The sequence below is a fragment of the Chelon labrosus genome (genome assembly GCF_963514085.1).
Source record: "Chelon labrosus genome assembly, chromosome: 3".
Classification (NCBI taxonomy): domain Eukaryota; kingdom Metazoa; phylum Chordata; class Actinopteri; order Mugiliformes; family Mugilidae; genus Chelon; species Chelon labrosus.
In genome coordinates this window covers 18,062,677-18,078,916 of record NC_140339.1, presented here as the reverse complement: position 1 = coordinate 18,078,916, position 16,240 = coordinate 18,062,677, and the positions used below count along the sequence as shown (strand labels likewise).

Below are 16,240 nucleotides of genomic sequence, written 5' to 3'. Positions count from 1 at the left end.
GAAGGGAGGGCGATAGAAAATAATGGCACATGATGTGTTTATGTGTTTTGATGGAAACTCGAGGGAAAGTCTTAGAAAGAAGATGATGGACTCATCTTCTGCTCAGCGAGGCTTTGACATTCTGCAGGGGACGCTGGAAATAGTCTCCAGGTTGATGGATAGGTGGAGTGGGATTACCCGCCAGACTCATCTCCTCCTGCCCCCCCCCCCCCCCCTCCTCCTCCAACCTCTCCTCTCGTCTGGCCCCGGCTCCTGGAAACAAGACACAAAAACACAATGCGTATAACATCGGGCTGTTCGCCGTGGGAGAGATGATTAGCTCGGGAAAGGGACTGAGACACTGCAGGCTGATCACAAATAACCAACATACAGTGTGAGCCAATAAACAGAGCAAGCAGTGATGAGATGCGGCCTCACATTTAGATTGCCGATCATTTTTTTTATTATTCGTAGTCGCAGTAGTGAGAAAATCTGCCATAAATACAAGAAACAGAAAAGAAAAAAACGTCATTAAACAGTTGCTACAGCCTCTCTCAATCCCTCTCTCGTGACCCCTGTGGACCACCACTCTTCTAGCACAGCAAAAGAAGAAACTGTCCCCCCTTCATCATTAAACAGTTTTAATTAACTCGGGTGTTATTTAATTATATCACACATGACGCTCTTGAAGCTTTTAAAAGTCAACACTGTTGGCTATAACAGGGAGGTTGGATTTTTAGACACATTATTCAGGCCAGGCAGATACATCTGGATTCATCTGGACTCCTACGTGAACAAAGCGGACCGTCAGATCGCCCATCCGAACAGATCTTTTCATTTCAGTTTCCCGGCGAGATACCCAACACGCTGTACAGCAAACGCCGAGAGGAGCTAATAATCTCCGACTGGAAATTCTGCACGTGCTCTGTGTTCCTCTAAGACTTCAGCTGTACTTGTCTAAACCTGTCATGAATCTGCTCTTGTACCAGACACACTGTAACTTGAACGGCTTTGACTCCGTGCACTCAGCGAGCAGATGTATTCCTCGCGTTTGAAGCGCTCAGCGTGCGCTTCATCACAGGAAATGCAAAAATAGTTCCGTTAGCGAGCAACTCCTTCCTCCTAATTGACGCTCATTATCATCCCTTTATTACATTTTACACATGACAGCTGGTGGGATGTGTGTAAATCCTAAATGAAAATCCTGAGGGCATTGCTAACAGCTTCAAAAAGACAAACCGAAGGCTGATACAGTTACAGAGTCGCGGAGTCTGTCACTCTGTCTGTTAGGAGTCTTTGCAAATTGCAAACGCTCGCCACGAGAATATATGTTTTGCAGAGGATTCGAAAATCCAGGCTGGCTTCCATTTGCTCCCTGTCAGAGGGTAATCTGACTTGCCAACTTATCCATCACCCAAATGAACACAACACAATTTTCACACATTCATTTCTTTCCCCGTCAGATTCGAATCTACCCCTGCGTTCCCCCCGGAGCGCTCTAAGAAGGACGTGCATTTCAAAGTGGAGTCACGCCAGGGAGGGAGGTCAGAGGTGAAATGGAAGACTTTCACCAAGACAACGGACGAACATCAGCGGCGGAGCAAACCAGAATCTCACAGAATAACAGGGCCGGCCAGTGACAATCAAAAAGTAAAAAGTCAGCTTAAGTGCTTAACAAACTGCTTCTCTGAGAATCCAAAGCAGCCCTGGAAGCGCGGAGCCATCCCTCCACGTCTGCACCTGAGACACGAGCTGATGGACAGATTCATTTACAGCCGGTACACGAGATTGCACACTAATTTACCCGGGCTGTGGGAGATTGTTCACGTGAAAGATACATCGGCACGGTGGATTCCATCTAATGAAGAGTTGTAAATCCACACTGTGGCCATTTCTTTCCTCATTTACAGTGAAATGTAGGTGCCATATTTCATTCTACTCCATTCGCCCCCTTTAAAAAAATAAATGTCTACATTTGCAAAATGTCAGTCTGCAAAAAACAGCATCTTTTTTTTCTGACTCCACCAGAAACACAACAGCAATCAGAGCAGCTATCAAAGACAAACAGCAGGAATGACAGTGTGAAAGTAAATGACTGGGAATAACCTTGGAGAAGGATGCGGAATAATGAGGACGCGGCTGAACCTCGGCGATACTTAAAGATCATTACCAGATGATCAAACACATCACGGCAATTTCTCTGCACGAGAAGGGATAATTATGAGGTGCAATACTAGAAGAGGATATATATGGATGTGATTTTAAGGATACATTTACATTTAAGCAGACACCTAACAAGCCTGTAGCGGAATTAAGATCCCAGGGGTCTGGCAGGACGCAAATGGTGGCGTTTGGAATATACTTAAATAGCGGTTGGGATCGTCAGCGTGGGAAGAAATATAAGAGGCTGTTATTATAAGGCTGAACCATGGGTGTAAATGCACTGCCTTCAAGTAAGCTGTAAGGTGTATGCTACAGAATAAGGCACCAATTAAAGTTAACTGTATTCTTCCAGCCAATTCTTTTTTTTTTTTAGTTACATGAATATGAGAGAACTAATGAAAATTAATTCAAAGCCGATCAATAAATACATTTGCTATAATAGCTGTTGTGAAGTCTCACATCAGGACACATGACATATAATCTTATAAGGTGTTATCAGAGAAGTGTTTTAAATGATTGAGATTACTGCATCGTCAGCCGCAGCATTAAACCCATTAACGGTTGAACTGAATGCTATTTTACAATGCAGCATTCTGCCGGGAAACTTAGGATCCTGGCATCCAGCCCCCCCCCCCCAGGCCAGTGATACGGCACGACAACGGCGGCCTCCCCCAGCAGGACAAAGCGACGTAAAAATCCCTCTGCTCCGCCAAAAAAAAGGCAGCTCAGGAATGATTTGAGGAACACAACAAAGAGCCCAAGGCGCTGACCTCCCAACTCCCCAGATCCCAGTCCAATCCAGCATCCACAGGAAGCACCGGAAAAAGCTTGATCTGCAAACCCACAGGACCGAGAGGATCTGCAGACAACGTCCAATTTCCGGACGCCACAGGACGCCCCCACAGGTATGTGCCTCAACAGGTCGGAGCTTCTTCTTCTTCTTTTTTTTTTCCTTTGGTGTCGTGAAAGGGATGTACACTTTGTGGCAGATCAGTTAATTATCAGTAAACTATACCCGGCGGCAGGTTACCGCAAACAAGGAGAAGCAGCTCGTCTGGGCCCTGAAGGTGACAAAATCCGCCTACCTGCAGTGCAAAAAAGCTCAAATTGACATATTATATCAGTTTGAGTTAACCTGCACAGACTAAATATGACAATTTTACAGGGATCTTGTACTCTGACGCGTGGCTAACAGGCTAGCTGTTTCCAAACTTTGTCGTATAACTCTTACAGAGAACACTACAGTCCCTACGAGTGGCATCGATCTTCTCATCTACTGTAGATCACATCAAGAAACAAATGTTAAAAGGGTAACGTCTGCCTCATGTTCTCAGCAGAACGGGGAGGACTTTAACTGGAAGCAGCGTTGAAACTTTGCGAGCTTGTGCAGTGATACATACACTGGTCACAACATATAACAATGATCACCATGAGTGATGGAGTAACGCAGCAGCTCCTGCTCCAAGCCGTTCCACTTTATCCCAATAACAATACACCAGAGTGAGGTGTCTGACAGGTCATTCTGTTACCACACTGTTATTCCAAAGCAGCAGCATACATCACGCTCTAAAACCCGTACACCTTCATCAGCTCTTCTTTTTCCTCTGGTCGGCGCACCCCGCCCTCGACGTCTCACCGAAAAAGCAGTCCGCAACCCCCTCGGTGTTAATTATAAGACTTTTTCGCCCCAGAGGCTGGGCGGGACGTGGAAGTGCATTAATCTTGATTCTTCACTTCAGTCTAGAGGATCATTTGAAGAGACTCCTGTGGTAAGCCCCGAAGGCGGCGTGACTTAGTGCCGGGAGAAAGGCGAGAAGGCGGTAGAAAAGAACAGGTCCCGGTTTATTCTGCGCCTGCACCGGGACGCCGACCACCTCAACGGGCGAGTCAATCATTTACCCTCCACCACTTATATTTCTCAGTGTGTTAATCTGGATGAATATTTAGAGTCACGCGGGATGACACGCCACGAGCGTCTCCCACCTGTGCTGTGATTGATTTGTTCCCTGATGCAGCATGAAGGTGACTGTCACCTTAGAAGACGAACCGAGCAGAGCAGAGCGGAGCGATCTCTGAAGGACCGTGGCATGTTTACGTCAAACGGTTTTACATTCGGCCCAATTTCACCGCACACTTTAGCCCACTGCGGGTCAGTGCCAAACTTTGCCATCACAGACGCACTTTATTATTTTTTTGGTGTTTTAGTTGATTTTAAATAATATAGAATAACACGGAAATAGAAAAGGCCATAGCTGCCTGATGCACTGTTCCTCATACCCGACTGCCTCTCCACACCGAGCCGTTGCCAGTGTTACAGACTGTAAAATGGGAGGATGGAAATGACACAGACAATCGGGTAATTGCTTAAAAAATAACAAGTGATGAAAAAGGCTGCGAGGGAAAAAAAACACAGTGGTCTGAGTGCACGGGTCATTTGAGAGTAAAATGATCACTTGTGACTGACTGACAGGCTGGATGTTCCACTAATGCACCTCTAACAAGCTGCATGTTGTATCAGATCACAGGCCAAGAAATCATTTCCAATACATTCTCACATCGGCGCTGTTAACAAGTGCGTTTGGACAGCGTCACTTCTGGGCACTCGATTTTGAATGACTGCCTCTTCCTGTTTGATCCCGGTCCTCCTTATCTCATTAGTCAACCTACTTCAAAAATAATAATGAAAAAAAAAACAAACAAACCCCCAAAAACCTGGAAGCAGTTCCATGCACGTCCACGTACACATGCGCAGCCAAACCTCCCTCTGAGCGCGTGCGACTTCTCCCGCAGTTTCACGGTAATGCGTGCACACTTCAGAAAGCTGCGCATGAAAGTCATCTCGCCGTTCAGTAAGCAATATGTTTTGCATATTCCCATCACAGTGGGGTGGGGGTTTGGGGGGGGGGGGGGGCTGTTCAGTGTTTAGTTTGTACCATCTGTAAATTTTCTGGTGCTGAACATATTCCCTTTGATAGCCAGTAGCTTTGTAAACAATACGACGGGATCTGTTTAAAAATACCAGCTCCCTCTTGCTAATTTCAGTTGAAAAAAAACAAAAAAAAACAAGGATGCCCGGCCATTGCCGCTTGCTGCGAACGTTTCAAATGTGAAAAGTTCTGGCGTCCCAGAAGAAAGCTTGGACGCGAAGTTGACAAAAGCAGCCGGAGGAGGCCTGGACGTGACAAATGTCCGGAAAGTGTTCTCTTCACCCGTGCTGGGTGAGCAGAGGAGCTGACAGCGGCCACCTTGAGCGAGAAATGTGCCGCTAATGTGCTGTGATGAAAGGTCGTGGCCCCGTGACCACCACACGTAGCGAGCGATGTCATCGTCGTGGAGATCAACGGTAGAAAACACACACGTGACGCTGGGTGTGTGAGTGTCATAGCAATATAGGTCATCATGGAGTCTATTGATTGATTACAACCTTTTGCTTTTTATATTTCAGTATTATCACTCCATCTGACGTCCCCATTATATCGCATCCAGCCTGATAAACAGGCTCAGAGGATATACACTTGTGCATGCAGATCATGTCTACTTTGATTACTGGGACAATGACTTTATTTTGCTCATTATATTCCATTTTGAGGAGCGTTTTTCATCAGCTATACTCTGATGCCCTAATCTCCAAATCAGTGTCCAGTCCTAATCCACGCACGCACTTCTGTTTGTGTGTTTTTCAACATCAACACACTTGTACGCGGGCTCTCATCTGCATTATGAGCAATCTATGGTAGTTAATTGAGCCCAGAGGCAGTTGGTTTCAATGAAGGCTCCTGTTCTTTTCTGGCAAAAACGAGAGAGAAGGAGCTCTCTGGAGAAGGCAGCTCTCTGTCGAGAGGCAAACAGAGCAGAACTCCTGCCGTGTTCATTAGCTGTCATTGATCAGTTGCTGTGCGACTCCTGCAGCAGCTCACATATTACCAGTCCCATCTCCTAAAAATTAATAATAAAGGTAAGAAAGTGGAGCCAGCACAGCATTTTCTTCCTCGCGCCTTATTTTTCACTGCACTATTTTGATGTGGATGGATGTTTGCCAAGGTTTTCGACAGCATGCAGAGATTGCTACGCAGCACACTTGTCCGTTCCACAGCTTTCTGATATCAATATGAGCTCCTGTATTCGGTTATTGGCTCCCCTCAGAGGCTATCATTGCTGCAACCTATTCCATCACAGGAGATGTGCTGTAGAATGAGGCAGCGAGGAATAAAAATGCTGATAAATGGCTGAGACAAAAGCATAAATAATGCAGGCATCGGAGATACTGAAATAGAGAGTCAAACTCAACTTCAAGAGCCGCTGCACCTCCCCGGAGAGAGTCCAACGTAAGTGTCCTGTCTGGCATCATCGGTGTCTGCCGGGCTTCACCTGCCACGTACGGCACAGATGAACCGCAGAGGCTCCTCGTTTGCTTTCCTTGACCTTCACTGCTCATCCCCCAAAAGGAACGAAAATAAAACAGAGTACTCACGCCCCATCTCCGGCACCTTGCTGCAGCAAGCTTTTAAAACAAGTTTGCTCCTTTCTAATTTCACCCCATTTCCCCTTTTTATCTCCTGCCCATTCTCCGTACTTATAAAACCGTGACAGAGAAAAGACTGAGCTGCTACAGTCAAAACCTGCAACAATGAGATGTATTCTTAGCATGACAGCCCAGAGTTTAAGTGAATATATAGGGGCGAATTTAATCGATATTTCACAACTCTGCAGAAGGGGCTGCAAAAGGGCCATTATGTAGCACTAATTGCACCTATAGGGCCTATCTTTAAAAAATGTAATCTGCACTCTCATTGGAATTCATGGAAAGTCCGCAGGTAGATGACCGGGATCGTCCACGCCGCCGCTCATTTCACAGAGTTTTCTTTATTCCCTTCATGTCTGCCTTTGAATATTTATTCTCCTCTCATTTGCAGCTATCTCTGGCTGGGCCCAGGCTCCGCGCTGTACCATTCCCCATTCTCCCTTAACATATATAAAGACTAAAAAGACTTTTTAAAAAGAATCATTGTAAATTATGAACAGAAAGCTTGCGATCCAGGGCATATTTTCACCTGAGAAGCAATAAGGTTTCTTTAAACTATGCAACTTCTGAGATATATTATTTTCTTTTTCTATGTCAGATGAGTCAGCCGTATGATGTGATACAGTATTGTAGTATTGAACAATACACTAATATTCATATATTCAAGCTTTGCCTGAACCAGCATTATCCAGACTCTCTATGCAGACGCTCACTGGTAGTGAGTATCCATCAACTGGATGATACAAGGAAAGACTTTTTTTTCTTTTTTTTTAAATAAGTTGACTCATTCAGTCTTCTGAAGTATTACATTAATGTTTGATGACGGCTGGACTGTATTCTGCGGACAAGGAAGGGAGATTTTGACCCATATTTATGGCCTTTAAGGAGCTCTCTCTCTCTGCTGGGTCAGCGCATAGAGGAGAGCAAATGTGTGCCATCTCCCTCCGTACATAAAAGTGGCGAATATAAAAAAGCTTTACTTTAAAAAGCGAAAAAACTTTCCTTTAATGCTTGCTTTAAAGTAACAAAAACCCCGGCCTTTCTTCGCTGAAAAACGGCGACTAACCTTAAGTACATTTCTGTGTCTTAAATACCGATTTCAGGTTTTATTAACTGGACACATCTGCTGTTGTCTTGAGTTTCAAGAGCCACTGCGCTGCCATAATGATCAGTATGTAATATTTATGGTAACGCTCAGCACGGCCGGGACGCTGAGGGTGGCAACAAACTGTGTGCACAGTCTAAAAAATATTGAGTGTGCTGCAGAAAGCCATTTGCTGCGCCGTCTGTGCGTTTTGCTGCCAGTAATGAAACAATAAATGTTGATAAACATAAGTCACCAGTGAACACGTATCGATAAGGCAAAGGTTTATGAAAACAAAGTGGCCCCTGACTCTAAAATGACTTAATTAAATGCAAAGCCCTGCTTTATTAAATAAGATATGCTGCACTCTGCATAAATGCATTAATCGATAGGAAAACTGCCACACAAATATTAGAATAATTGATCCAGGGTGATTCAGCAGCGGGGAGGTCCAGGGGCTTGCAGGATATTACCTCGCAATAACAGCCATGGTGAAGGTCAGTGGATACTATAGTAATGACAAATGTCCTCTTTTTGACTCCTCCTGACCAGACTTTATTTTGGCTAGTTACAGGAAATTACTTTCAGCACCTTTCATCATCTCCTACTCACTCTGCATGCTGCAGCTTTATGGCAATGACCAATCAGGGTATAATAAAAACAAGCTGTAACTGTCCAACCTTGTAATAAAAAGTATTCACACAACTGACACCGAACTGCTGGTTATTAAAGTAAGAGTTAGAGGCTCAGTGAAAAGGAAAGTGAAGGAGAGGACGCAGCAAAGGGTTGCTTGTCAGACGTTTGAACAGCTTAGGAACCTGTCCGCCAACTATTTTTGGTCAACTACAGTATTTGTGGCGCTTTTTATGTGTACAGCGGCATGAATGCAACTCTGTGAATGTTGTGAGCACCGTTATTCCCACATTTAAACAATTCTGGCGCTCCCTATGACGGCCGGCCTTTCAGTGTGCCCATTCAGAAAAATTATGCGCTCATTTTTTCTAGTGTGACTGGACAGCACGTCATCTGAACTCATAAGATTATTGGCATCTTATAAATGTTTCTATCTGTACTCTCCAAACAATGTGCGAACAAAGTGTATACGCATGCACAAATCAGGGCAGCGGCTATACTGTATGGAGTTAATCAGATCAGCTTCAAGAACGGGTTTCCTTTTCATAAAGTTTTTCCGCTAATAATGGTTTTCCTTCATCGTCAGTCTTGAGAAACGGCAACCATATACACACAACAGCTAAAATAATGAAATCTGGTTTCATTTTCTGACAAAAGACAGACTACACTGTGCTGTTATCTCTCCAGCAGCATTGTGACAAAGAGCCTTCAATATCTGTCACATCGAAATTGATGGAGTGTCTCTAAAATGTCTCCCAAAATATCAGCATCCAATATCAAACGATCTGTGTCAAAACAGAGGGGGGAAGACATCTTTTAACTTAGAAAAGAAAGCGATGAAAACAAAACATATCTCTTGGTCTCACTTCTGTCTTTTGTCAGTTATAGTACTGTAGTTGTCCAGAAATAGCTCTGTGGTTCTGGGCTTTCCTGGTCTGTGGAGGTCCAAGTTCTGGGTTCAGGGAAGGAGATGGAGTGTGACACAGCCTGGCCATGGATGAGTGGACAGGGAAAAGTCCTGGGAATGTCCCATTTCTCTTCCCAAGGGAAGAATGGCTCCCACTGGAAATAATTGTCTGCCTACTGCTGCTGTTGTTGGTCCAGGTCACGCTGCATCTACAGTGAAGTCGCTAAAAATAGCAAATAAAGCCATACAGACGAGCCTCAGTCTGTCAGTCTGTTTAAAACTGGTCTGCTTGGAACAAAAAAATCTACACCGCCATCTTTACTCTCCGAGAAATGCCAAGACACAAACAAACAGTCAAGAGGAAGTATTACGGAAAAGGTCAACAGAAGAACGATGCCCTACACCATGTGGCAATACTCAGATGGCATAACATCACCAAGGTCCCAAAGACCACGACAGAGATAGAAACAGAACATAAATGGATTCTGTCCAAAAGTATATTTATCTCATTCTGGATGTCTTTGGGGTTGGAAAAGCAGGAGTGTGCAACAGCTAAAAGAGCGAGGACTGCAGTCTACACCAGCCAGGGGCTGATCATGGGGGAGTCTTTTCACACTGCAGCAAAATGGCAAGAAACATACAGACAGCAAGATGCAGAGATATGAGGAGTCTCTGGTCAGGTAATCCAGACAATGTGTCTATCATCCTCCCACAGACAGAGGACCTTGCATTGTGTCCTCTACCTTTGGGGCCCCTTCTTTGGCGTCTCCATAAAAAGCACATGTACTGATGAGGTTCCACTCAGTCACATCATTCCCTCGGTGGTTATGCAACAATTCCCCACATGCTCTGCAGTGACTAATCTGTTTGTCTGTGTTCTCAGTTCTTGACTCTCTTCTCTTTTATCAGGGCGTTCGACTGAGTCATCCAATAATTCAGAGCACACCACCGTAAAGATCAGACTGAACAGTTACAGCGACGCCATCAAGAAATCAATCCACGTCAAAAAGCAATACCAACAGATGTTTGCAGCCATCTTCCCTGTCCTCATTTGGTACGGAGCGCGCCGCTGTCCGTGGTGCTGAACGCATATTCACCCCTTTCTTTCTCCACAGATAGGGCTCTAAAATGCAGTATGTTTAAATGTGAGGGGCCTCTACCTATAAGCGTATAGGTAGAGTTTCAGAGAGTTTCAGTTTCAGAGCTTCAAATCATCCTGTACATGATCTATACAAACTGGGCTTTGTGTTGCTACTCAGGGGAACATATTTATATAATAATTTTCCTTCATGTATTATGTCTGAAGCCAATTTACTGACATGTAAATTCATGTTAATGCCTTGAGCTGTGTTGTATTTAGATGAATAAACTGTTAAATACTGTAAATTTATACTGATCGTTTGGTCTAATGAAGGCCAACACAGCACAAGGCAAGTGCGGACTGTTACACTTTCAATCATGCTTCCATGTTGCGACATGCTATTGAGGACATGGAAGACTGTAGCAATCCACCTCTTAAGACTAGGGGGGCTCCGATCAGCACTTTTGCAGCCAATTATCAATGGCTGATTGCCGGTACGCGCTACTGGTCGATACCGTGCACCGACCACAGAGTCTATCTGAAGCTGCTAGAAAAGGAAGTATTTATTTTGACTCTTGTCTATGTAGCGATGTTCCCATAGGGGGTGACAAGTACTACAATGTGCTTATACATTACAGACAGTAGTGCAGCATATACATTTGTAACATATAACAGCATGACATATGAAGCCCTGCTTTACTGTGGAGTAAATCACAGTAAAGTAAAGCAGATTTTTTTATATATAATTCAAAAAATAGAATAAATACAAAGTGCACTGATAACCAACTCTGAAAATAAATTAATACTGAAGCAAAAAAAACTCCAGTAGTCTTATCTCTCTTTTAAACTGCAGTAGGCTGACAGAAACAACAAAGAGAGATGGTCTTTATTAAATTCCAGTAGGCAAAAAAAAAAAGAAGAAGAAATGAAAAACGGTCTTCTCCTCGTCTACACTATGACCTGCAAAGCTGAAAAGTCGCTCGCTATCTAGTCTTTTGTTGACCTGCCAAAAACTGTCCACTTTGGCGGGCGACTGGCTCTGATAGGTAGATGTTAATTTGTGATGGGACGTGGGGCTGCTATGTTCTGCTGCTCCGGTCCAGCGGCCAGGACATCACAAAGCGGGCCACGTATCTGGGGCTCGAGTCTGTTTTGGGTGTGATCTCGTCATTCTTGCGTCATCTGACCAGGTTGTCCGATCGGTCGTTATAGAAGTGGGTGGTTAAAATATTTTCAGGAGCTGACTGCCGTTCAAGTTGCCCGTAAGCACCGAATGTTCTCATTGTACAACACTGGCTGCATTTGAAATAATTTTTCTTCTAAACGGACATAAAATTACCAAACGGATAGATAAAAAGAAGTGACAGGACGCTTACATTTCACCTATTAACCTTATTATGTAAGACTTTTATTGAAAACACCAAACTGTTCTGCTGCGGCTCTTCTCAAGCTGAAGTTGGCAGTTTTAAAAGTTCACGAGGGTGACACTGAATATGCATAGTTTCAGACAGAGAGAAAGAGAAAGCCAGCCTGCATGACTCACACCTTAACTGTTTACGATTAATAAGACTCTTAATGTTTGAGCGGGCCAGGAAAAGTATGTTTGCATGGCTGATAAAATGAAATAGATTTGTCATATCAACGAGTGACCCTGCGATTCCTGGAATCAAAATGTCAAGACTTCTCATTTCCCCCGGCTGTCTGCTGAATTAATGCAGCCTGGCCTCATTACAGCAGCATTTACCCGTAGCCCCCAGAGACACTGTGTCCTCCAGAGTGAGACGATTGTGATAAAAAGAAAATAAAACGACACGTGAGCGACGCGCGGGAATGCAGGTGTGCTTAAAGACACATACATACCCGTATTAAAATACTACTCACCTTCATTCTCTCGACCTTAGCTTCTCAGTGATGTCAAAGCTGAAAAGGAAGCAAACGAAAATTAATATTTGGGCTCAAGATCTGGCAGCAACATAATTACTAGATAACTACTATATAGTGTTCATGCTGGCATCGCTGTTAACTTTCATTTCTTTTGTCTCATGGACCAGAGCATTATCACAGGCTTTGCGTTCTGTTATCCTGCCCCCTTCCTCCTTCAGCATCCATTTTCCTCCTCCTCCTCCTCCTCCTCCTCCTCCTCTGCTCCGTCTCTGTGCACCAACCTTGCCATGGCTAACAGGAAGCAGAGGGCACAGCGCTTTATTTAATTAGTCACAGCAGCTGAGTGCTCATGTGGAACCAAACAGGGGAGGCAGATTGGGGTAGTGAGATGGATAGGCACTCTCCCACCGGGCCTTGGCTGTGCTGTCAGAGGAGCGTAGATTACATGACAGAAAGGGGATTGGGGGTGCGCGTGTGGGGAGGTGTATGGCAGGCAGGAGGATGTAAACAGCGCCGCATCCCAGAAAAAAAAAAAAAAAAAAAAAAGATTGCCTGCACTCCTGAAGTACCCCTGTCCTCACACAAAAGCACTCCTTGCCCTGCTACTTTTGTCTAGTATGCAAAACAAGCTAGCGGTGGGACTGGCCTCTCGTAGCGATGTACCGCACTGAGTGGTTTGACTGCTTTTATTAGCTGTGACAACATTCATTATTCCAAATGATTTAGGGGCTGTTATTTTTCTTCTATCTCTTCTGACAACGATCACCAGCAGATAACCTCTGAGAGGTTGCAGGAGGAGCTCGGTGTGCAGCACATTCTTGATGAGTTTCTACCTCAACTCAATGAAAGGGAGGAGCATTAGAAGCAAGAAAAGTTTCTCTGACAGCTGCCAGTGCCTTTACAGTAGCACTTTCTCATGTGGCAGGTATGGAATACATAAAGTACAAGAGAAAGCATACACAGTAATATATTCATTTGCATATAACTGGAGGATATGGTGCGATTCATGTGATACATGCTTCATTTTCCCATGATTATCTTTTAGTTACTCGGCCTTCAACACCAGTTCAGCATACTGGGGTTCACCCTTGGAGAAAACACAACCGAAAACATGCGTATGTTGCTGAAACAGCAAGGAACATACATGGAGTGTGAGGATAATATGTGCAACTACTAAGCAACGGTACGGAGGGAGCTCTGTTAATTAGCACTCTTGAAGTTATCCCGTGACCCACATCTAATAATGAAGGCAACACGAATGTTCTATTTACATATCTTTAGTCAGTAATGTGTGACCGCTGGGAAGGCCCGGTGGCTGAGTATGCGGCGCCACTGAAAAGGCATGGCGTGTCAAGCAGCGTTGCCTAGGGTGGCTTCCCAGGGCCCTCTCAATTTGAACTGTAGCTATGTGGATTGGTATGTTAGTGACCTGCAGGTCTTTCAAACTGGGTTGTGCTATAAGAATACTGTATGCAACTTTTTAATGAGCCTTGGTGGGGTAACGCCTGTATACCGAGAATCCTACTCTGAGACTTTTTAGTTCTCAGATTGGGCCTCCTCTAAATTTAGCTCAGTTCAGTGTGAGAAGAATTAAACTCACTCTCACCAAAACTCACTGATTCGACAAAAGAAAGTGGTGAGGTCCACCACACGTCTTCCTGCTCTGCCATAACTTTTGGTTTCTTGCTCTGTTTGTTGGCCTGTTACTCAGGGGTATTACATTGTAGAGAATGCAGAATTCCGCAAACCCCAACCTCAACTGGACATACGCTGAATAAAACTGGGACTGCATGTAGACTGTGTGCAGAGCCCTCATCCTGTTTCTGGCAAGAGTGGATTTTAATTAGCCATTGTCTGGTCTAGCCATCAGAAGATGTGTACACTGTAGTCTTAAAGAAATAAACATGGTCAGCAACAATGCTCAGTATAGACTGTGATATTTGAACACTACTCACTTGGCACTACGGGGCCCAAAGCGTGCAAAGTGAATATCTCCCACACCATAACACCACCACCAGCCTGAATTGTTAAAAGGTAGGTTGAATTCATGCTTTCATGTTGTTTATGCCAAATTCTGAAGAACATTGCCTAGTCTGATGAATTAAGATTCATTAGACTGGGCAATGTTCTTCCAACCTTCTATTGTTCGTTTGTGGAGAGTACTTGTGAATTGTTCACTCCCTCTTCTTAGTTGAGAGGGATAGTACTTGGTCTACTGAGGCTGCTGTAGCCAATCTTCTTCCAGGTTCATTGTGTTTTGATTGCAAAGATGCTCTTTTGCATACCTCAGTTATACGAGTTACTGATGCGTTTCTATCAGTTCACACCAGTCCAGCCATTCCCCTCTGACCACTGGTATCAACAAGACATTTTCACCCAGAAACCTCCTGCTCACTGGATATTTCTTTCTTCTTCAAACCATTCTCGCTAAACCCTAGAGATGGTTGTGTGTGAAAATCCTAGTAGATCAGCAGTTTTTGAAATCCTCTGACCAGCCTGTCTGGCACCAACAACCATGCCACATTCAAGGTCACTTGAATCACCTTTCTTTTCCAGTCTGATGTTCAGTATGAACTTCAGCAGATCGCCTTGACCATGTCTACTAAATGTTGTGATTGGCTGATTAGATATTTGAAGTAACAAGCAGCTGAACAGGTGCAGCTCATAAGGTTGCCAGGAGTATATTTAATATTGATTCTTGGGATTGAGTTGTTTATGCAAATTAAAATATATGAAAGGATAACAGGTAGATTATGATTTTTTATTATACCATTTTGTCAAAATGGACAACAAGAACGCAACCTCAGGCATTGTCAACAACTGGAAAATGTCAACACACCTGGGTAAGGAACTCTACGGGGCACCTTTAAGGTAACAGCCAGATCTTTACAAAAATACCAAATTTACTGCAGTAGTTTTTAGTCATTACAGGTGATCCAGTTTTCTACAGTGCATTTTGTTATGGTCATATCTATGCGTTAAATCACATTTCTATCTACAGTCAAACTGACTATTTGCAAATATAATGGATCCCTGAGGCAATAAAAAATATGTCATTTCAAGGAACGCAGGACACAGTCCCAATAGGAATCATTAAACAGTTTCCTTCATTCACTCAAGACGCTACACCTCGATTCCCACATGAAATGTGGTGAATATTAGATTCCTCATACATTAAGGTGTAGTATTTTTATTACTGTGTAACTTGATAGACAAGACGTAAAACTAAATATAATAAAACCAGAGGTGACTTTGACTCTGTGTGTCTGCTCAGGAGTCACCTTCTCATAGCCCTAGCTAGCTAGCTACTTCAAATCAGCACAATATTTAGGGTGATGAGCTCTCGGGCTCGATGCTGTAATATGATTTTAGTAGCTCTCATCTATTTTTCAGCGATGGCCTTGGCATCAAAGAGTCAGGAGAGAGTGGAGGGTGGGGCTTCCTTCGGCTATTAACTATATAAGGCCCAGTATTCCCTAACCTTCCACCTCCACGGGACCTTGCCTCAGTTAAGAAGGGTTAATAAAAGCATTTTTCACATCTTGCTCTCTTTTCCGAGGCCGAGTCAAATTGTTATTTTCCAACGGTTCTTTGTCTGTGAAAGAACTGGGTCACTGACTTGCACTCTCTTCCAGGGTCTTGTTGCTAAGGCCTGGCTCCTTAGAGTCCAAGCTTTAGGGAGACGGGGGCTAGTGCACACAAACTGAAGCCAGCCTTTGACAGGAGGAGCTGCACTTGCATGACTGCAGCCCCCTCTAAACAGCACATCATGCTCAGATTACTAAACGCATTTCTGAGAGGGGGTGAGGGATGAAGGGAGAAATAACTGTATGCACTGCAAAATCTCTGGATGACATTAGTGTATAACTGCTTATTTTTGTGTGTCGTGGGTGTGTCTCTTTGACTGTGTGTTTGTGTGTGTGAAATCGTTACTGTTGACTAAGGCACCCATGAACGCATCCAGAATGTGAGCTGCACTGTTTGTTA

The 16,240-nt window shown here is 44.1% G+C and overlaps 1 protein-coding gene across 2 annotated transcripts in view; it reads right to left on the bottom strand.

Moving 5' to 3' along the window:
- Positions 1-216: 216 nt before the first annotated feature.
- cd276 (CD276 molecule) overlaps positions 217-16,240 on the bottom strand; it is a 67,063-nt gene continuing 51,039 nt past the window's right edge. For both annotated transcript variants that reach the window (XM_084574953.1, XM_084574954.1), the window contains exons 7-8: positions 12,251-12,289; positions 217-252 (exon numbers count right to left, since the gene is read on the bottom strand). In XM_084574953.1, coding sequence (XP_084431079.1) covers positions 12,267-12,289 — 23 coding nt within the window. In that variant the 3' untranslated portion in view covers positions 217-252; positions 12,251-12,266. The remainder of the gene's footprint in view (positions 253-12,250; positions 12,290-16,240) is intronic.